Source organism: Antechinus flavipes, chromosome 5, assembly GCF_016432865.1.
Source record: "Antechinus flavipes isolate AdamAnt ecotype Samford, QLD, Australia chromosome 5, AdamAnt_v2, whole genome shotgun sequence".
Taxonomy (NCBI): domain Eukaryota; kingdom Metazoa; phylum Chordata; class Mammalia; order Dasyuromorphia; family Dasyuridae; genus Antechinus; species Antechinus flavipes.
In genome coordinates this window covers 225,132,697-225,156,233 of record NC_067402.1, presented here as the reverse complement: position 1 = coordinate 225,156,233, position 23,537 = coordinate 225,132,697, and the positions used below count along the sequence as shown (strand labels likewise).

General features: G+C 37.8%; 1 protein-coding gene across 2 annotated transcripts; it reads left to right on the top strand.

Annotated features, from left to right (window-relative positions):
• The first annotated feature begins 60 nt into the window (after positions 1–60).
• Positions 61–7,548, top strand: LOC127563996 (keratin, type II cuticular Hb6). 2 transcript variants are annotated; one of them, XM_052000209.1, is made up of 10 exons: positions 61–432; positions 1,313–1,521; positions 2,275–2,339; positions 2,549–2,550; positions 3,058–3,153; positions 4,011–4,175; positions 4,423–4,548; positions 4,946–5,166; positions 6,410–6,441; positions 6,589–7,548. In XM_052000209.1, the coding sequence occupies exons 1-10, from the start codon at positions 61–63 to the stop codon at positions 6,804–6,806; spliced, it is 1,506 nt and encodes a 501-aa protein (XP_051856169.1). In that variant the 3' UTR covers positions 6,807–7,548. The 2 variants fall into 2 exon arrangements, with proteins under 2 accessions (XP_051856169.1, XP_051856168.1); XM_052000208.1 differs by lacking the exon at positions 2,549–2,550 and having other exon boundaries at positions 2,275–2,335.
• Positions 7,549–23,537: the final 15,989 nt, after the last annotated feature.

The following is a 23,537-nucleotide window of genomic DNA, read 5'->3' as shown; positions in this document are numbered from 1 at the left end:
ACTTGTCATCTTGTTAACAATTCCTCTCCTCTTCAGACAACCTTTCCCAGAAGCAGCATCATGACTTGTGGATCTTATTGTGGAGGCTCTGTGAGAGCTTTCAGCTGTGCCTCAGCCTGTGGGCCCCGACCTGGCCGCTGCTGTGTCACTGCTGCTCCCTACCGAGGAGTGTCCTGCTACAGGGGACTGTCCGGCTTTGGCAGCCGCAGCTTCTGTGGAGGCTACAGGGCTGGCTCCTGCGGCCGTAGCTTTGGCTACCGCTCTGGCGGAGTGTGCGGACCCAGCCCCCCCTGCATCACCACTGTGTCTGTCAACGAGAGTCTCCTGACCCCCCTCAACTTGGAAATCGACCCCAATGCTCAGTGTGTGAAGCACGAGGAGAAGGAACAGATTAAGTGCCTGAACAGCAAATTTGCTGCCTTCATTGACAAGGTGAGTGATGGAGAAGTGAGCTTTCCTCTGCGGGAATGCCTTCTGGGGAGAGGAAGCAGACAAACAGAGGGAGAAGTCTCTTTGATTTCAGTGTAGGATGGTTCTTCCTTAGCCTGGACAAAAGGGGAATGAAGACTGCCAGCTAGCTACTCCTTCTGTATTGACCCACAATATCCCAATCAGCACTGGTATCCTAGAAACCCCATCTTCCTCAAACCTTCTCCCCAATGGCTTATCCTTTGTGAGGTGAGCAGAGGGGAACTGGAGAGTCCTATCTGAGAATAGGAGTTTGCCTTTAGAATGAGAAAGCTGGGTCTTTGGATTAAAGCAATTTTCTCATTAAGGTTCAGAGAACCAGATATTTCTATTTGGGACTCCAGATTTCTCATCTACAAAATAGGTTGGACAAGGTGATCTCGAAGGTGTCCCCTGGCTCTAGATTTTATATTCACCTTTTTTATTTTTAAGTCGTTTCTGTGTTGAAAAAAATCCAGATCTTCAATAACTCATTAGATAGCTTCTGGATTAGAAAATTATGATTTCTTCCCTAGCCATCCTTGGAATTACAAAATCTAGAACTTTAGCTCTTGGTGAAAATATGCAGGGATTTTTTTTCTTTTTTGATAATTGGTTGTCTTCTGATCTGGACAGGACACATGTTCAGAGAATCAGCCTTTTATTGTTTTTTAAAAATTATTTTTAGTTTATTTTATTATTTTTTCAACTGTCCTCTTCTGCCTTCCCTCATGTCCCCTGTCTTCCTTCTTTTCTTTTCCTGTTGAGTTCCTGTCTGGTCTTACTCCTTCCTGGAGCACTTTTCATGGGATATAAGAATAACTAGGAACTAGCCTGACCATTCACCTTCCTCCTTGGATAATAGGTGCGATTCCTAGAGCAGCAGAACAAGCTTCTGGAGACCAAGTGGCAATTCTACCAGAACCGGAAATGCTGTGAGAGCAACCTGGAGCCCCTGTTCCAGGGATACATTGAGACTCTGAAGCGGGAACTGGAGTGTGTGGAGGCTGACAGTGGCCGCCTGGCTTCTGAGCTCAACCACGTGCAAGAAGTGCTGGAGGGCTACAAGAAGAAGTGAGAATTTGGCAAAAGAAAGAAAATAGGCTTCCACTATAGAACCTCCCAGTAGTAAGAGGAGTTAGAGACTGGAGCATAGAGATAGGGAAACTTTTAATAGGAGGAAGATTCAGGGACATGAATGCACTGGTAAAGGGGGAAGGAAGGGGGTTAGAACCCTCTCAGTTTTGGTGTTTGGAAAGAAATAAGGGCCTTCTGGATATTTATTATTTTTCCATCCTAGATTTGCTGTTAATTTCTATTGAAACTATTACTACTTCTCTTGACATTATAGTCAACTCTCAATCCCCACTGTACACTCTCAAACTCCAAAAACTCTTATAGACCTTAAAAAGAAAAATCTTCTGTTACTGTTTTATTATCTATCTGTATAGCCCAGGAAAGGTATGAATCATTTAGTCAGTTCACAGAAAGAAGGCAGCTCAACATAGGCTGATGATTTGATGCTGTTTATCTTCCTTTCATGAAAGTACATGACTCCTCCAAAGAGAGATATATAGAGAGGCTTTCTGAAGTGCTGTGGATTCCCACATTATGGCCAATGTGTCTCAGGTTCAACAGAACCTGGTTTTTAAATGATCTGCATTGCTAGTGGACCCATCATTGATATGGAGAACCAAGAGTTAGATCTCCAATTTTCGATCCTGAGTCTAATATATGGGATTTTTCCTAGTTAGTTTCCCCTTTTCTCAGAGGGACTGCAATCTGCCTCTCACTGATTTGGGTTCCCTCTCCTTTATTCTTTTTCAGGTATGAGGAGGAGGTTTCCCTGAGAGCCACAGCTGAGAATGAATTTGTTGCTTTGAAGAAGGTGAGTGACATTGGGCATGGGGTTTGATTTGAAAGAGAGAAAGAAAAGTGCCTTGAAATATGTGCCCACAAAGCTTTCTTCAGAGTATAGATATTTGTGATCTTCAAAAGGAAGGTAAGATGATCTTTCAAAAGCAAACCTGATGAATTTTTAAGAAAACCAGGATGCTGAGAAACACAATCAGAAGCTGGGAAGTGATGTTTGATCAGGGAGTAGTATCCAACTCTAGGGAAGGGACAGGTATGAATTGACCTCTGAGGGAGCTTTCTAGCTTCAGATTTTATGATTTACCTGATGGAGAGTGGTGGAAGTACTGCCAAATCTTGTAGCAAAGAAGCATCAATACATCTGGAGCTTTTCCTGTTCCGAGTTTCTTTTTTGTTTCTTGAAGGTGGAAACTAAAATTGAATCCATAAGCAAAGCTATGACTAGGAGTAATAGGACATAACTTAAATACATTGGAACTTAAGAGTCAGGTGAATTCTTGATTGGAAAGAAAAGGAGGAAGAGTTTCCCCCAGATTGGAAAATGGCCTCTGGGAAATCTTACAGATGGGGAAGAGCACATTTTGAAAAGGAATGAAATACATTTGCCAAGAAAGAAACCCAGATTTATGTTCCACTTTTGTATCTTGCTATCTACTTGACTCTCAAGTTTCTTCATTATAAATTTGTAAGCTTTCATTTCTATATATTCAATGTTCCTTCTCCATTTCCCAATAGGATGTGGATTGTGCCTACCTCCGCAAATCTGACCTGGAGGCCAATGTTGAGGCTCTGATTGAGGAGATCAACTTCCTGAGGGCCTTGTATGAGGAGGTGAGAAACCAAGAAGGAGCACCTGGGAAACATACAGACCATGGAGAAAGGGAAAGCCCAGGGGCAGGGAAGGAAGTTCAGGATCCATGGAGCTTATTCATGCCAGACTAGAGCAACAGCTTGTCTCCTGATTCGAACTCTTCTGTATACATAAAAGAAACATATTCTCTCCAAGATAGGAGGCCTTGGAGTAGGGGAGCTGAGGTTCAAAAGCCAACTGTACTCACGAATTCAGTCCCATTGCTGGTTCAGGAGGCTAGAGTCAAAACCCTTAGTTAGAGACTTCTGATCTCCTATAGAAACTGGTAAGAAGTTTGCAAGAACATGCTTGTAGGACTAAGTCCAAATGATTTGTCAAATGAAAGATAGAAAGGAAATTAAGTCTATAAAATGAGAGCAATGGACTAGATCTCTAAAACTTCTTTCCAGATCTAAATTTTACACTATTCTACATTTCCCCCCCCTGCCCTACTATAGAAGATTTAGAGATAAAAGTATTTACATGCCCATGTGGATCTGGAAGAAAGGAATGAACTAGAGCTGAAGACGATGGATCAAACTAGAAAATCAGATAGCAGGTCTGCTAGATATGTCAGGAAAAAGCAAGGAATCTGTAGATCTGACTAGAAATCAGCAAGTAGGATCAATTGAAATGGAAACAGCCTGGATGACTCTTGCTGCCTTTCTGTTTATCTTTCCTGGGACTGTGTATCTGAAGTAGGAGATTTGGAGAGGATGGACCACAGTGGGCATGTCTGAAAGGAAGATGGAATCCTGAGGAGTTGTACAGAGATAGAATTCCATTCTCCACAAATTTTTGATCATCTCTTTCTTTTCTCCTTCCCCTGACTTTGTAGGAGATCCGAGTCCTGCAGTCCCACATCTCAGACACTTCCGTTGTTGTGAAGATGGACAACAGCCGAGACCTCAACATGGACTGTGTCATTGCCGAGATCAAGTCTCAGTATGATGACATTGCCAGCCGCAGCCGGGCTGAGGCTGAGTCTTGGTACCGCAGCAAGGTGAGTGAGCATGGAGTCCTCACCTTTTTCTCCCACTTGAACTGCAGTGGGAAGGTTGGTGGGTGGATAGCTTTGGGAAGGACTTGCTTTTTTTCTGGAGATACTCATTTTCCAGGCCTTTATGGAGGCTCCTTTCCCATTGTGGCTTAAGGGAGGAACAGATGATTGCGGCAATTGTTGAGATAAGTTGATGATTTTTGTCTTTCTCTAGTACATGATTCCCTTCTTTCTCTTTTTCCCTTTATAGTGTGAAGAGATGAAGGCCACAGTGATCCGCCATGGGGAGACTCTACGCAGAACCAAGGAGGAGATCAATGAGCTGAACCGTATGATCCAGAGATTGACTGCTGAGGTGGAGAATGCCAAATGCCAGGTATGGACAGAGATCATATTTGGATAGAAAAGAATTAGATTAAACCATAGTAGGAGAGATTCAATATACATATATTTCCATGAGGAACTCCCAAAGAACCAGAAAAGATAAAAGATAAAGGGGTTCTATAGAACCTTTTCCCTTAGAGAAGCCCCATTTTATGCGTGTGTGTGTGTGTGTGTGTGTGTGTGTGTGTGTGAAAGAGAGAGTGAAAGACAGAGAAAGACAGAGACAGAGACAGACAGAGACAAACACAAAGGCAGACATGCAGAGGGATGGGTGAGGGAAGAATTATGCATAAAGGCAGGGAAAGAGTTGAGTTTGTCTCAGGAAATATGATTCCCCAAACACTTTGCTAACCTGACTTCTCCTCATGGGTTCCTGTTGCCCTTTCCAGAATTCCAAGCTGGAGGCTGCTGTGACACAGTCTGAGCAGCAGGGTGAGGCTGCCCTCAATGATGCCCGCTGCAAGCTGGCCGGTCTGGAAGAAGCTCTGCAGAAGGCTAAGCAGGACATGGCTTGTCTGCTGAAGGAGTACCAGGAAGTCATGAACTCCAAGCTGGGTCTGGACATCGAAATTGCTACCTACAAACGCCTGTTGGAGGGCGAAGAGCAAAGGTGGGTGCCTTGGGCAGTCTTTCCTTTTTCCCAATCCAGCCAGGTCTCCCAGATTGCTCTGTCCCTAACCATTCTGAACTAGGGCAGAGGAAACAGTCACTCGACTCTCCTTTACAAACTTCCCCCATCCTGCACTGGACAGGTAATTTGAACTTAGTCCTATGCGTATTCTTCCCACCCCTTAGAAGCATTTGAGTGGGGGTTCTCAGTTGGACTCACTGACTGTAGGTGTGGATCCTCAGCTCAGGGCTTACCTGTAGCTTCCTTGACCTCCTTTGCACCTGGTATCAGCAATCTTTATATCCTCCCAAATCTCTTCCCCACATCCATTGGTGGCACTTACCCCTCTTATTCCTAGAACTCTACCAATCCCTTATTATGATACTTAGTCCTACCCATCCCTGATAGTTAGCACACCCCAGGCTCTTAGCTTCTCAACTCTGACATTTATTCCATTCTCATTCCACTCCCACCAATGGCACCACCTCATCCCTCTCTCATATTTAACTTCCCAGCTTTGACATTTAATGTCTATTCCATCACTGGCACTTTACCATTTATCTCTAGTTCTCTGGCTCCATAGGTACTTTGAAAAGACTTTAATCACATTGATTGGACTCTGACTTTTCTGGCAAATCCAGCCATAGCTTTCTATTAATTTTCTTGTGTTTTGTACTTGAGGACTTTGATGGGAAGCTTTCTGTACTCTGTTGAGTTCCCAAAACCGGAATCAATAGAGCAAGGGTTGCAGCTAAATACTAAGAAGAACTTTCTGTTGAGATACTCAAAGGTTGTATCCCCTTCTGGATAGATCTTTACAAAAAGAAACGATCACTTTTTTGGTGATGGTGAAAATACTGACTCATTGAAAGGAAGGGAATGATTCTAATGTTTCTGGCTGGGTCAATCAGTAGGAGATGAGACAGAGAAATATAAACCAAGTTATAATCCATGTCTCTTGGGTCTTTTGGTCAGCCAGTCCATATTGGGCATCTTCTTTCTATGAATATTGGGAAGGAATGTTGGTAGAGATTTGGCTTCTGCCTTAGCCAGCTCCCTGTCTAATGTAGGAGTTAGGACTCCAACATTTATAAGGAGAAGTTCTAAAATTTAAACACAAGTCTTCTGATTCCAAATTCAGTGCATAGTGAATGACTTTGAATTTTATTCCACTTTAATTGAGTGAACTGAGGAGCTTTATTGACATTAAACTGACCTCTCTTCCTTTTCTTCCCCAACACAGGTTGTGTGAGGGTGTTGGTGCTGTGAATGTCTGTAAGTAATTTCAGCTTTCCCCTTTTGCTCATATTGGGGTTGCTGGAGCGTCTCTCTTGGTGGTTGTTGCTTTCTGGATGTTCTGAAAGCAGACCAAGTTGCAGCACAGACTTGACCCTGTCTTTCTCTTGCCTATCCCCATCCTAGGTGTCAGCAGCTCCCGCGGTGGCGTCGTCTGTGGCGATCTCTGCACCAGCACCTCCGGTGCCCGTGTTGTCAGCAGCGGCAGTAGTGGCCCCTCTGGTGGCAGCGTGGTGGTCAGTGCACCCAATGCCTGTGCCCCTTGTGGGGGTGGCAGTGGTGTCGGCACCGGCTGTAGCATCCGCTCTTGTGGTACCAGCTGTTGTGGAGTCAAGAGGTGTTAGGAAGTCAGGAGGAAACAGAACTGAACTTCACCCCCAGAAATGTCACTGCAACCTCACCACATCCTTCACTGCTCTTGGACAGCAATGTATTCTTCAATCCCATCCTCTCTCCATGGGCCCAGCCACAGTTTCAACAGAGCATGAGAACTTGCACATTTTATGCCTCTAAATGAAATTTCCCAAGGACTTCCATCTTCTTTTTCTTCTACTACCTGATATCAAACCAGACCTTAGTAGCTATTGGATGGCCTGATCTTAATACCCAATCGGATCTAGTTCTCTGATGGGTGGATGGCTCCCTTTTCTGAATCTGTTGCTTATATACCAGGCAGTTATTTCTTAGTAGTTATCTCACTGTACTTCTTCTCCAACTGTCTGTCTATCTTCTGCTGGATTATTTGGCTCTGGCGGGTCTGTTACAATAGCAAAATTAAGGTCTACAGAGGATGGAGGAGAAACCCCATCTGGGAGCAAAGGGTTTCTCAGTAGCTTTAGGTAATGATCCTTGGTTGTGCCAACAGTCACCCTGCCTATGCTGTCATTGTGGCTGCTGCCTCTGGAAGGGGAAGATGAGAAACACTGCTGTATTTTTGTTTTCAGTTGACTCTATGGTATTCACATCCCATCTAATTTCCTTCCCCTGTCTATATCCCAAAGTTCCCAGAAAGCCAATAATTCAATTTCTTGTATGTTTGTCTTTGTTTCATTCTGCCTCTCCAATAAACTCAATGTAGTGAATCAAGTCTGATGGCTAAGAGTCTTAAATGTAACAATGATACTGATTCACAAATGTGATTTAGGGGATTCATAGAATTCCTTACAGGGTTAACAAGTATTTCAAGACTGGAGGGAGTTGGGAAATTCTCCAGTTGGTAGTCAGCTCAGTTCTAATTATCTGTCTCTAGGTGATATGATCTCAAAGATAGGATATTCTCCCTAAATAATATAGGCTGATTAGATCTGCCTCCTTCCCATAGGTGAAGGATGGACACACACATAAAAATAGTAACTAATGAATATCCACGAAGATAGCCCCTAACCTCAAAGGAATTCTACCCACACCTGTGTTCTGCTATATTGGACCAGCTCAAGTTTGTTACATTCATGAGTCCCCAGTTACCTTTGTTTATATAACAGGGGTCAACAGGAGACTCTCTCCCACTCCATTCTGCTGGGTATAATCTTCCCCATGGACCCAAATTATTCATTTGTGAATCCATTGGAGGTCCAAGAAATCAAGGATTCCTGTTAGTCCCTGTAGTGCAAAACTGCACAGTCCCTGAAACAGGAAAGTTACCTAGATGGACATTGGGTTATTTGTTATGTATAGATCTGACCTTTATGGATAGATCAGACAAAGATGGGAGCCCAGAGAATGACAATGACCTGGATATGTCTATGTCTTCTTATACCCTTCTTGTATGAGAGTGTCCAGCTTGTTTGTATACTTTTTAGAAGTTAGCTTGACTATGTTTCTTGAAATCCCAAACACCATTAACAGGACCATCCTCAGGTTCAGGTACAGAGGGTTCTGGGACTCAGGACTTAGCCTCTCCTTTTCTTAACCCTCAACCTACAATAGAATTAAGAATCTCTGGGGCTATGGCCACACTGAAGTGAGAATCATAAGATCACAGACCTAGTTTTAAAGAAACATAGGAGACCTGGGTTGCTGACTTTATCATTGATTCACAAGAGGTTAGGCAAGTCTTTTTATCCTTCTGGGATCTGTCCAGCTCTAAGATTCTGTGTTTTAATAAGCCCACTTCACCAACCACTGAGTGATTCAGTCCATCTGTCTGGGTCTTTAAGTTATGTTCCTCCTAGGTCGAATTTGAGTTTTCATATTTATCCACCATTTTTTAGATGTCACAGAAATCCCTTTGCTTGAAATTGAAGCACATTTCTTCTAGTGTTATGTAACACAGTTCTACACAGCAGTCGAATTTCACAGTTCTAGAATATTGAAGTCCTAGAACAATAGAATTCTGTAACATTGGACAAGGCTTTTGAGGCTCTTTAGTTAGATCTCTTTATTTAACATCTGAGGAAACTGTGGTATCAAGAGAGAGGAACTGATTCCCTCAAGGTTACCCAGTGGAAAAGTTAAAACTGCAACTTGGGTTGTCTGCTTCCAGATACTTGGCATAGCTAGGTGGTTCAGTGGATAATATCCTGAAGTTGGAGCTAGGAAGATTTGAGTTCAAATATTACCTTGGACTTTTACTGGTCAAGTCTGCCTCAGTTTCCCCATCTATGAAATAAAGATAATAGCACTGACCTCTCAGAATTGCTGTGAGGATCAAATGTAATAATATTTGCAAACTTTAAAATGCTATAAATTCTAACTATCATTATTAGTACTACTATATGAGAGTGGGGTGGAACAGAATGCTATTTGAAGTCCAAATGAAGAGTCTTTACTGGCTAGGGAATCAAAGCATTCCTAGGGAAGGTAGCTTTTAAGTTAGGTTTTAAAGAATGGGCAGAAATTCCTGATTGAAAGGGAGGAAGAGTCTTTAAGATATGGAGAATAATGTGAGCAAAGGTATAGAGATGGGAGAGTAAAAGATGTGTTTGGAGTGAAGGAGAATTATGCCAAGTTAGCTGTGGGCATAGAAAAAATTAATATGAGACAAGGTTGGAAAAGTAATAGTAACTGGAAGGAAAAGGAGGATGCTGTCAGATTGGGATGGGCCATAAATTTAAGGCAAAGAAATTTGACTTTTACTCCATAAGCAATAGAGAACCACTGAAAATCTTTAACTAATGGAGAGGCAAGACTAAATCCATGCATAAGATAAAAAATTTAGGCAGCTGTATGAAACATGGTTTATAATGGGGCCATACCACAAGCATATAAGCCTGCAGGGAAACTGTGAGAATGGTCGAGGAAGGTGGTCCTGGCCTGAGGTAGTGGTGGTTCTAGGAGTCAGGGGATGACATGGGGCATCTGACCCAGATCTAATAGAGATTGTATCTCCTACTAGGGAAACAAACAAGATTCTAGAGAATCATTGTGGCATAGTACCAAAAAATTCAGAAGACCTGGTTTCAAATTTCCCTTCTAACTATGAGATTGGGGTAAGTGAATCATGCTTGGGTTTTCAAAGACTATGCTATTAGAATACAGGCTACAGATTCTGGAAAAGCTTCAGGTATGGGCTCCTTTCAAGGGCCCTTGGTAAAGAATTCTTTGATCTTGGTAACTTTTAAAATAGAGAAAAAAAACACAAAATTCTATCTTGCCCTTCTTTTGCTTTTGCAGTGATGGTGGCAGACAAGTGGATGGCAAGTGGGGAGAGGTGCTAAGAAATGTGTTGTTGTTAAATCATATATAAATATTGTGTGAACTGTGAAGACTCTAAATGTGACTCCTTTGCCCAGTCACTTTGGTCACTACCAAAGAAGGAATGATATACTGGAGAAACTGTATTATTTTAATATGGACATTCTTGCTATTAATGAAACCAGAAGACAAAAGGAAATCACAGCCAAATAGAAAGGTGTCTCAGAGGTTCTATTTTCTAAGAGAGGCAAACAAAGGAGTTGGCAGAGTTGGGTTTTATTGTGCATCCAAATGCAACATGAAATATCATTTCATGGAATGCTTTGTCATTTTGTATTGTATTGCTTATAACAAGCGTTTATAAAAGGATTTCTGTGAAGATAATTATAGCTTATGTGACATTTGTTGCAGGAGATGAAAAGCAAGGGAAATGCTGTGAAGAAATGAATGAGATCTTCCAAAATAAATTGACACACACTTTAATATTCAAAGAGTTCAATACAAAGATGGGCATAGAGGAAGACAGAAGTATTTTTGAGAATACTCAGGAAGAATGAATAAAATAGGTCATAGCTTTATACACAAGTCAGGAATTTCGTTTCTCTAGAGGGTATCCCCAGAGCCTTTGACTTAGATTTTTCAGACACCCTGTATATCATTAATCTTTTTTATTCAGGAAAAAAAAACTGAAAGACATTGAAAATGGGAAGCTCTAAATAGTGTTGCAAAAAATGGAATTGTCTATGATTTCAGACAAGAAATAACTGGTTACCAGTGTGGGAGCTATGAATCATCAGACAATTGGCTTGTTAGAATGAGGATCAAAATCAACGCCAAATTAGAAGAACAAAAATAGAATTATATGGTGTGCAATTAAAACAGTTCCAAACTGAAATGTTTAAATAAACTATCGATGCAAAAAATAAAAATAAATAAATAATAAATAAATAGACATCAGCACAGACAATTACTATTTCCTAAGGAACTAAACTAATTACTGAAAAGAAGGGGCTAGGAGAGCCCAGAATCTGCCTTAGCAAGAGAGCATCTGATTCCTGCAAATTAGTGAGTCAATAAACATTAAAAAGCACTTGTGTTCCAGATACTTTGGTAATGGCTGAACTTGTAAGCTGTTGTTCAGTCATTTTTCAGTCCTGTCTAACTCTTTATGACTCCATAGTAATTTTCTTAGTAAAGATACTAGAGTGGTTTGCCATTTCCTTCTCCAGCTCATTTTACAAATGAGGAAACTAAAGCAAATAGGATTAAGTGACGAGCCCAAGGTCACACTAGTAAGTCACTGAGGTTGGGTTTGAACTCAGGTCTACCTAACTTCAGGGTCTTCACTTTATCCATTTTGTAACATCTAACTTTCTAGGGATATAATGAAAGGTAAAAGACTATCCCTTTCCTCGAGAAGTTCTAATGGAGAAGACAAACATACAACAATTTTATAGAAACAAGCCATACACAGGAAATATAAGAAATAATTAGTGCACAGCAGAGAACAAAAGAACAAAGTACAAGAAAGTAAAGAAAATATGGACAGTCATGAATATATAATCTTTTCTATTATTATATATTCTTTCTTTAAATGGAAATTTATTGTTACACATTTTGAATCCTTCCTGATGTTCTGTTGTACATGACACTGTTTTTTAAAAAAATTTTTCATTTTCTGTCTTTTTCTATTTTGTTTTTTCTCATTTTGTATTTAGTTTTAAACGTTAAAAAACTTTAAAAAAAAAAAGAAAGAATCAACAGAAGGAAGACACTAGAATTGGGAGGGATCGCAAAAGGCTCCCTATAGAAGATGAGATTTTAGTTGGAAATTGAAGGAAGTCAGGGAATTCAGGAGGTGGAATGAGGAAAAAACATTCCAGGTATGAGGGATAGCTAGTAAAGATGCCTAAGTTTGGGAGATTGATTTGTTTTAGGAACATCAAAAAGAACAGTGTAAGTGAATCAAAGAGTACATAAATAAACTCTAAAAAGACTGTACAAATAAGCAGAGGGTTAGGTCATGAATGGCCTTGAATGACAGGATTGTAAATTTGATCCTGGAGATGATGAGTCACTAGAGGTTATTCAGAAATGGGGGTGCGTGTGTGTATGTGACATAGTTGAGGAGTGTGATATAGTTGGACCTATATTTTAAGTGGGTGAGTGAAAGATGGATTGGAATGGGAAGAGACTTAAGGTAGATATATCAATAAATCAGACTATTACAGTGATTCAGGTGTGAGAAGAGGAAGGCTTGCACTAGGGTAATGGTGATATTGGAGGAGAAAAGAGGATATATTTGAAAGATATTAATTACAAATACTAATTACAAAATGACATTGATAGGCCTTGTCAACAAATTGCAAGCAGGTATGAGCATGAAAAATTAACCTAAATTGTGAGCTTGGGAGACTAGGAGGAGGATGGTGCCCTTGATAGTACCAGGGAAATTGGAAAGAAGGAGGAATTTTTGGGGAAAGATAATGACTTGAGTTTTGTTGAATATAAAATGTTTATGGGACAGCAAGTTTAAATATCTAATAAGTATTTAGAGAAGCAAAAATGGAGGTTGGCAGAGATTAAGACTAGATAAACAGATCTGAGAAGTATCAGCACAGAGGTGACAATTGAATCTGTAAAGTAAAAAAGTAAAGTAAAAAAGAGTAGATGGAAAAGAGAAGAAGACCCAGGACTTCCTCTGTGGACATCTAGAATTAGTGGGCACGACCTGCATAAACATCCAGCATAGAAGATAGTGAAAAAGTAGTCTGAAAGGTAGAAGAACCAGAAAATATTAGTATCTTGAAAACCTAGAAAGAAAAGAATATCAAGGAGGAAAAAATGATCAACAATGTCAAAGACTGCAGAGAGAAGGAGAAGACTGAGAACTGAAAAAAGATAATAAATGATTGAATATATTCAATCAATGAATCAATGAATATTCAAATATTCATATAATTGAATATAAAGTCTGTAAAAATATAATGGTATGGGGCAGGATTATAAAAGTATCTTTTAAAAAAGCAAAAAAGTGGATAAAAATTATGAAAAGTTTGGTGAGTAACAAATTAAACCAAACTATTTTAGGAACATTTAAGGAAACTAGAAGGATTTATGTTATGTGTTGCTATTAATTTTAATAAATTAACTTCAGAATATTGCTGTCTTTCAGGATATTACTCTGGAAAAGTAGATAGAGCTAGAGAAATTCCATTAGAAATAACAAAAAAGTTGCCTGAAATATGTTGGAATTAACATAACATAGACATACTCAGAACTTAGAGAAAACAATCTTTGAAGAAATAAAGCAAGACATAATTGGAGGAATATCCATTGTTCATGGCTAAATTTCACCAATAATAATACTAACAATAATGGTAATAACCTTTTTATAATGTTTTAAAGTTTGCAAAGTGCTTTACATATATTATCTCATATAATACTCAAGATAATATTGTGAGGTAGGCGCTATTATTATCCCCATTTACAGATGAGGAAATTGAAGCTGAGAGAGTCACATAGGGTCATATAGCTAGAAGGTGTCAGAGAAAGAATTTGAATTCAAGTCTTTGTGAAGAGTCTAATGCTATCTAGCTGTCTCAATATAATAAAAATCATGATACTTCCTGAATTAATTTATAGATTTTGGATCATAGATTCAGAGTTTCATGGGAGCTGAGAAACCATGTAATCCAACCATTTTCTTTTACAAATGAAACATTAAGTACCCAACAGGTAAGTTGACTATAGTCACATTAGTAGTAAAAGGTCAGCACTGAGGTTACCAAGTTTTCAAATTCAATATAAAGTAACTTTGGTAGTTTGATTATTATGGCCTTGCAATGCCATAATAATCAAACTACCAAAGTCACTTTATAAACAAGACAAAATTATAATAAAATTCATTTAGAGGAACACAGAGTCAGGAATTCTGAAGGAAATAATGGGAAAAAAAACAGTGAAGAGGGTTTAGCATTACCAAACCACAAACTATATGATAAAGTCATAATCATTAAAGCCATTTGGATAAAAAAATATAAAAAGAAAAATTGAACAAAACAAAGAGTAGATAATTGGAAAGCAACTGTACTGATTGTGGCACTGTGAAATGATCCATCCCTTTGGGAAAACAATTTGGAATTATACTAGAAAAGTGACTAATCCTTTGACCTGGTGATGTCCCTTTTGGGCAGATACTCTAAGAAGGTCAAAGTCAGAAGGAAAAGTACAATTATCATCTCTTTTCTCCTAACACTATCATGGTATAATAATGGTCCAAGAAAAAAAAATGACAACAACAAGTATGTTTCCAACATATTGGGTTCACAATAACAGCAAAATGTCTGAAGAAATTATGATCTACTAATGTAATGGAATATTGCTATGACTTTTAAGAAATGACAAATATGAAGAATTCAGAAATGCTTGAGAATATTTTCATGAGTTCATGCAAAGGTAAGTAAGCTAAATCAAAAGAGCAATTTACACAATTATCAATAATATAATGAAAAACAATTTTGTAAGATATGAACACTCAACATATCAAATTCAATGACTAATTATGACTTCAGAGGACTGATGGCAAAGCAGACTTCCATGTTCTTAGCAGAGAGATAATAGACTATAAATAAAGAGCTATACCTTATCAGATATAGTCAATATATTGACTTCTTCATACCCACATTTTTACAAGAAAAGAGGGAGATCATTATGAAGCGATGGTTACATAAAAGTCAATAAGTCATTAAAAAATAAAACTAAAGAAGCAGGAAGAAAATGAAAAGATTTTAAAAATGGAAAAGATCTGTTCAGGTTTTCATTAATGATAGTGATACCACCATGTGTTGACTCTAATTTAATGGTTACTTATATACTGCATGAGAAGGTAGAAATTGCAATAAAGAAAACAAATCTGAGAAAAGCAACTGGACTAGAAAAAGTATATATAGTAGAGTTCCATGCTGGAGGCAATACAATTTTGGGGCTTTGAAGGATTAATTCTCAAATATCTGAGAGGAAAATATTAGATGCTTAGGAAAAAATTGAGGACTTCATTATTACTGAAAAAAAGGATGATCCAGAAAACATCTTTATGATATTGAAAACATTATACAACTGGCTTCATCACTTTCTGCAAAAAGAGGGAGAAAAAACTTAAAATGATGTTAGATTTTATATTTTGGAGGCTCAAAAATCACTGCAGATGGTGTCTGTGGCACGAAATAAAAAGATACTTGCTCCTTGGAAGGAAAACTATGGCAAAACTAGACAACAAGTTAAAAAGCATAGACATCACTGACAAAGGTCTATACAGTCAAAATTACTGCTTTTCCAGTAACAATGGATGTCTGTAAGAGTTGAACCATAAGGAAAGCTGAACACTACAAAATTGATGCTTTCAAATCATAGTGTTGGAAGAGATCTATCAATACTTAAATAAATTAATTCAGACTATTCTTTGGAAGGATAAATATTAAAGTCTGGCTATGTAAGAAGAAAACAGGAGTCACTGGAAAAGATTGATGCTGAGAAAGATTGAAGGTAAAAAAGGAGAAGAGGATGACATTGATAGTGTCATGGAAGTAATAAACATGGGCTTTGATAGACATTAGAAGACATTGGAAGACAGAAAGACCTGGTATGTTGGGGTCCACAGGGTCAGAATGAGTCAGGAACAATTAAAAGGCAGAACAACAACAAAAACATAACAGATCATATATAATCATACAATTTATTGACAAACATGGTGAGTACAAAAACCTACTGTGATTATGGCTTATTGACTTAAAAAAATCTAATTATAAAGACTATGCTGCCACTTTAAATACTTTTCTCCAGCAAGGTGCATTCCTTGCTTATGTCAAAATTATATAAGATTCAGTGAAAGATGTATCAAGTCAACAAATGCTTATTAAGCACTTTTGTGCCAGGCATTGTGCTAAGTGCTGGGATTACAAATATAAACAAAAAAAATAACAGGACCTACCTTCAATGAGCAGACACCATACAGAGCAGACAATGGGAGAAAACATCACATAAAAAGAATTTGAAAGAGGAAGGAGCAAGATACTTAATGTAAGAAATGATGGAGAAACCTGTTGAGAAATGAAGAAATTATTGGTCTTCCTCAAGGAAAAGTTCTGGGAGGAACTCTGAGGCTAAGGGTGCTTACAAGGTACAAACTCCAGAGCTGAAGGATTCTTCTAGGATGAAGAGAAGTATAAAACAGGGAGATATACACTTGCCAGAAGTTTATGCTACTGGTAGGGAAGACATTCAGGACTCAGACTACATAGATAAGTAGATCTGTTCCATAGGTAGTAATAATAGCTGGAATTTACACCATGACTATGATTTGGGAAATACTTTATATGTGTTCTTTCATTTGCACATTTAAAGGATATATGTCAAGGTTGTTGTCCTTCATTCTCAAAGAGGACCAAAATAACATCAATATGTTAGAGTTAAATTGCAGTGTGTCTGACATGGCTGATCAGACTAATATGAACTCAGAATGCTCTGCAGCAAATCAGACACAAACAGAAGCTATGAAAATTTTTGATGGATTCTTTGATTTTGTACATCTCATGTTTCTTCTGAGCTACTTCAATTTTGCATTGTTCATAGAGTATAGCACCTTCTCTGATAAAGGCACCCCATGCTGTTTGGTCCTGTGTCACTGTCTCCCATGTCGTGCAATCAATTCAAAAGTTCTTAAGAGAGATTTTGAGAGTATCCTTGTATTGAGGTTTTTGACCACTATTTGAGTGCTTATGCTGTGTAAGTTCTCCATAAAACAGTTTTTTTGGCAAGCATACAGCTGGCATTTGAACAATATGCCCAGCCCAAGGGAGTTGTGCTCTCTGCAGTAAAGTTGGAATGCGTGGCAGTTTAGTTTGAGAAAGGAATTCAGTATCTCATATCTTATCCATTAGGTGATCTTCAGATGCTTCCTAAGATCATTCAAATGTAAGCAATTCAATTCATGGCATGGTGCTGAGATACCCCTGTCAAGGTTTCATGGGCATGCAGAAATGAAGTCAGAACAACAACTCTGTAGACATTCAATTTGATAGTCAGTTGAATACCTCTCCTCTGTCCTATTTTCCTTCAGAGTTTCCCAAACTCGGTGTGTTTCAACTTCATTATCAATGTGGACATCCCTGAAAATATACTGCCAAGATAAGTGAACTTAACCACAGTATTCAAAACTTCTCCATTTGCTGTAAGTGATGGTTCCACATATGGATGATGAGGTGCTGGCTGATAGAGTGCCTGTGTTTTCTTGGTTTAATTGTTGGTCCAAAATTAGCACAAGCAGCAAGGGAATTGATCCATACATTTCAGTTTGGGAGGCTAAATTGAGCGCACAATCACTTGCAAACAAAAAAACCATCCACCAAAACTTCCTCCACTTTAGTTTTGGCTTGTAGTCCTTTCAAGTTGAAGAATTTACCATGTGGGCAAGTAGCTGACCTTGAAGCCGTATTCATTCTCATTGTTTGACAACATAGCTTTAAAACATCATGTTAAAAATCATGGGAGCTAGCATGCAGCTTTGTTTTGCTCCATTGGTGACTGAGAAAGTATGAGACCATCATCCATTGTCCAGATTCCTGGAAAATATACCATCATGAAATTGAAATAGATGCTGTATATGAAGAGGGAGCGGGATTGTATATATGATTTCACTAAAGGGATATGTGTCAGAGGTGAGACAAACCCAGATCTCCTTCAAAGTCAAGAAGCACTCTATCCATCACAGGCACACCTCATTTTATTGCACTTTGCAAATATTATGCTTTTTACAAATTGAAGGTTTGTGGCAACTCTGTCAAGCAAGTCTATCAGTGCCTTTTTTTTTTTTTTTTTTTTTTTTTGCAACAGCATGGGCTCACATCATGTCAATGTGTCACATTTTAATAAATCTAGAAGTATTTCAAACTTTTTCATCATTATATCTGTAAGGTGATCTGTAATCAATGATCTCTAATGTTACTATTATAATTATTTGGGGGTATTACAACCCGTGTCCATAAATAATGGTGAATTTAATCAACAAACATGTGCTCTGATTGCTTCACCAACTGACTGCTTCCTTGTCTCTTTTCCTGTCCTCAGGACTTCCTGTTTCTTGAGACACACCAATATTGAAATTAGTCTAATTAATAACTCTACAATGACCTGTAAGCAATCAAGTGAAAGGAAGAGTCAATCAATGTGACAAACTTCCTTGTCGTCTTATTTTAAGAAATTGCCAAAGCCTCCCTAATTTTCAGCTCCCACTACCCTGATTGATTAGCAGCCAACACTAAAGCAAGATCATATATCAGAAAAATGATTACAACTTGCTGAAAGCTCAAGTGATGGTTAGCATTTTTTAAACAATAAAGCATTTTTAAAGACATAATAGTATTACACATTTAATAGTTTACAGTATGGTATAAACATAATTTTCATATGCATTGGGAAAGCTAAAAATTCACAAATTGCTCTATTGTGAATTGGCTTTACTGTGATGGTCTTAAACCAACTTTGCAATATCTTGAAGATATGCCTTCTTAAAAATTGAATCATAGGAGAAAATCAAGCTTGATTACATTTGGCAAATTACACAATGTTTTAATAAGCTTAAGTTTGTCTCTGAAACAAAGAGCCTCCCCTTTTAACACAAATTTTTTCCAGTGATGCTATTCAAGTATGAGTCATATGCCAGTCTCCAAGGAATTAAAGTTACAGCTATTACCTAAAGGCCAATGCGGAAATGATATACAATTGAGGTGAGTAGCCTCCAGAATGTTGCCATAGATTTTTGCCACAAAAGTGGCATAAAAGATGCCTTCAAACAGATTATGATCAAAAAATGAGCTATTCTAGTTATATAGAGAGAATGAGAATATTACTGATTACCTATAAGTTTGATGGGTATCCAGGCAATGTCAAAAGATCTCCTGTCCTTTATAATGGAGTGGGTGTCTGCCAATGGATAAAGGATAAGAAGACATTGTGGATTGTGATTTTCAGTATTGGAGATTCACTTTTCATTGATAAGATAGATTAGAGCACTGATGATTGTGATTATTGGAGGTGGGAATAAATGTTGCCTAATTTAAAATGTCAGTCATAGTTGGCTCTACTTATATATACAGGGACACTTTCCTCTAAGACCCCTCAGTCTAAGCGGGGCACAAACACATGGTCAGTGGACAGATGTAGAAGGGACACAGAATCTCAGAAGAAATATCAAAAGTAATTTAGATCAATCTTAATCTGAACACAAATAGCCTGCAATATCTCTATTTGTAGCCTTCTAATTTTGAGCAACTCATTGTCCTTCAAGGCAGGCCATACCCCTCTGGATAAATTCCAGTTGTTAACTTCCTTACTTCAAGATTAAATCTAGATTCAAAGAAGTTCCAATTGTTCAGTAATGATAGAGTCATCTATACCCAGAGAGAAGACTATGGAAAATGAGTATGGACCACAACATAGCACTTTCATTCTTTTTGTTATAGTTTGCTTGAATTTTTGTTTTCCTTCTCAGGTTTTTTCTTTCTTTCTAGATCTGATTTTTCTTGTGCAGCAAGATGACTGTATAAATATGTTAGATTTTAATATATTTAACATGCATTGGACTACCTGGCATCTAGGAGAGGGAGTGGGGGGAAGGAGGGGAAAATTTGGAACAGAAGGTTTTGCAAGGGTCAATATTGAAAAATTACCTATGCTTATGTTTTGTAAATAAAAAGCTATAATAATTTTAAAAAAGACTAAATCTAGTTTTCTCCATCTTCTACCCTTATCTTTTGCGTTTACTCTCTAAGGAAAATCTTTCACATGATGGCTCTTCAAATATTGAAAGACATTAAGATATGCTCTGTGTCTATTAATTTTAATTTTGTCATTTTTAATGTTATAAATTTAATAAATTATTTAATAATTATTTATTTGACGTTAATATTACTAGCAATTTATTATATTTTCTTTTTTTAAAAAATTAGTAAATATTAACAAACAGGAACATTTTAAAATGCAAAAAATAACAAAAAAAGGAGGATAGAAAGTGTGAACTGCTATATTAGTTTTTTCCTTTTCCACTAAGAACAACTTATAATTTTGTTTTCATTTTTTTTTTGTAATATACAGATTTAGTATGATAGTTACAACACTGTTCTGATTGTCCCCTTGTAAAGGAATTTCTATACTTTTCTGTTTATCTTTTTAATGATTCATTGATACTTCCCCTACCAACTCTTATTTTCTGATTTGACTTCCAGAAGAACACTTCCAGAGTAGAAGTTGTGAATATTAGAATGGACCGGGAAGTACTAATCATGGAAAGACCAGAGGAAAAGTAATACTGAAGAAGTCCTACCATCATAAGTTAGGCAACGGATAGTCTGAGTCAGCATTCTTTTTAAAAAACAAATCTGTAACGATTTCCTGGAGAAAAGAGGGAGGGTGACGTTGAATTTCAGGAACTACTAGAATAGCAAAGAGCTGATGTTGCATGATAGTCTCATGATGGAGTTCAGAAGATGTATTTTCTGGAGCTGTCTTTACAACATTCCAATGACTTACTTCTATTCCTGAAGTCATTAATTATCTGTACAGCTCACCTGAATTGTTCACCAGTAAGAAACAAAAGTACTCATACGATATGAATTGTCTCTGGAGTCTGGAGAAATGGGTTTGTGTGGTTGAATCTAGGGGTAGGATTCAGAAAAAGGGACTTGGCTTATGTCTTTGGTATTTGAATGCAAGATGGGTTCACTCTGGTGAAGATGGATATAAAGGTATCTAGACATCTAGAAAGACAGACAGATATGGATGGATAGATGGATGGTAGGTGGGGTGGATAAATAGAGCAGATAAATAGTATTAAGCACCTACATGTGCCAGCCACTGTGCTAAGTACTGGGAATATAAAAACCAAAAATCATGATAGTGTCTGCCCTCGAAAAGCTTATATTCTAAGGGTAGAAGACAAAACATGAAAGGGAACTTGAAAGGGGTGTGGGGAGGGAGGAGTCATGTCCCTGTGTGGGGGAAATGTCGCAGGCAAGAGAAAGATTCTAGAGTGAGTCTATGGGTGGGTGGATCTTTTTAACTAACTGGTCAGGAACAGCTCTGCTTTTCCTATTACTCCCTCTTCTAATTCCCAGGAAATTAAATAATTGAGGTGAGAGGACAAGAAGAAAAAGTCAACACTGCCAATTGTGGTTAGATACCTTCTTTCCATCTTCCATTCTGCAATAAAATTATATTCTTACATTCTCTGTTGGAAAACCTAATAAACAACTCAGCTACAAGATGGTTCTACTCTTTCTACAATTTTTCTCTCTGTTCTTATCTGGCATACACAATAATGAACTAGGGCTGAGCTCATTTCACCACAAAGCTCAATTTTAAAAAAATTTAAATTTATTTTTTTTCTGGTTATATATGTACATTCATTTGAAAAAACACATTTTCATATGAATTATATTGGGAGAAAAAATTCAGAACAAAAAGGAAAAACCACAAAAGAAAAAGAAACAATAAAAAGGGGGAAAAAGTGAACATAGCATATGCCGTTTTACATTTAGGGTCCATAGTTCTCTCTGGATACAGATGGCATTTTTCATCCAAAGTTTATTGGGATTGCCTTGGATCACTGAACCATTGAGAGGAACTAAGTCCATCAGAATTATCATTCATTGTACAATATTGCTGTTACTGTGTACAATGTATTCTTGGTTCTGCTTGCTTTGTTCAGCATCACTTTATGTAAGTCTTTCCAAGCCTTTCTAAAATCAGCTTGTTTATTTTTATAGAAAAATAATATTCCATTACTTTCAAATACCATAACTTATTCAGCCATTCCCCAATTAACTGACATATACACATTTTTCAATTATTTACCACTAAAAAAGAGCTGTTACAAACATTTTGGCATATGTGGATCCATTTCCCTCTTTTATGATTTCCTTTGTAGACAGATCCAATAGTGACACTGCTAGATCAAAGTGTATAGACAGTTTGATAGCCCTTTGAGCATAGTTCCAAGTTACTCTCCAAAATGGTTGGATTATTTCACAACACCACCAGCAATGCATTAATGTCCTAATTTTCTCTCCAATATTTATCAATATCTTTTCCTATCATTTTAGCCAATCTGAGAGGTATGAAGTAGTACTTCATTTTTTTTACTTGTTTTTTTTAAACTTTTTTAACTTTAAAAACTTTTTAAAAGTTTTAACTTGCATTTCTTTACTCAATAGTGCCCAAATCCTAATTTTACTACTTACTAGCCATCTACCACTTATTAACTATGGAATTTGAGCAAACTTCTTTGCAAGAAACAATATAAAGAGAGCTATGTTTGTAGTCAGAAGACCTAGATTTGTGTCCCAGTTCTGCGATATGTGATTTTGGAAAAATCACTTGACCTTAGTTTCCTCATGCATAAAATGATTAGATTGAATTGCATGATCTACAAAATTCCTTTCATTTTTAGTATTCTAAGATCACTTTCTTGTCTCTCTACATTCCCTGGATTATCCCAAACCATAAGGTTCAGGACAGTGGGAAATGGAAAAGTTGCTGAGGGAGTCATAATTTCTGATTCCTAACTTTATGGCCAGATAGAGTCAAGGAAAAAAAAAACAATCCTACCACACCCATTTGAAGAAGGAGAACAAGAACTAAGACAGAGATAAAGAAAAAAAGCACTGGCTGAGAAAAATGAGATAAACTAGAAAGGGAGGGGAATCTGGAAGAGGAATACCTATCCTTGTCCTCAGAGAGTTCTCCATCTAGTAGGGGAAATGGGACATGAATTCAGGGGGAAAAAACCAACATTTATTAAGTTCCTATTACATATAAGTCACAGAGAAACAAAGACAGAGTAGGTGGTCCTCAGTAGTGGGGGAATAGGATGAAAGTTGAACTGGGTGGTGTGTTAATAAGGGAAGGTTTCCTGGAGTTTGGATCAGAATTGGGATGAAGATTTATAAGGAGGGAAGATGGGAAGAATATCCTATGCCTGACAAGGGAAGAATAGCTTGTGTGACGATTCAGAAGTGGGAAGTATGTGGTGATGTTGATGACAGGAGAAAGGGAGAAATTCCTCACAGAGAGCTCAGGATCTATGTTGGGAAATCAACGAGATGAGAAGAATAAATCTCAGGAAAGTAGAGCGGTCCAGAAGCCAAAGCTGAGGAGTTAACTCTAAAGATTACTAGAATTGATCTGTCTCTTGAATTTCATAGCACTTGTTATGTATCTCCTTAGTATTTTTCATTTTCTTCTTTATCTTATTATTGGTGTTCACATTTTATCTCTTCATTACTCTTCACTTCACTATTCTGTTCATTTATTTTTGAATTCCTAGGACAATGCCATGAACATAGTAGAGTTAGGCAACTAGTTTAGCAATGTTAGTTAAAGCTCACATC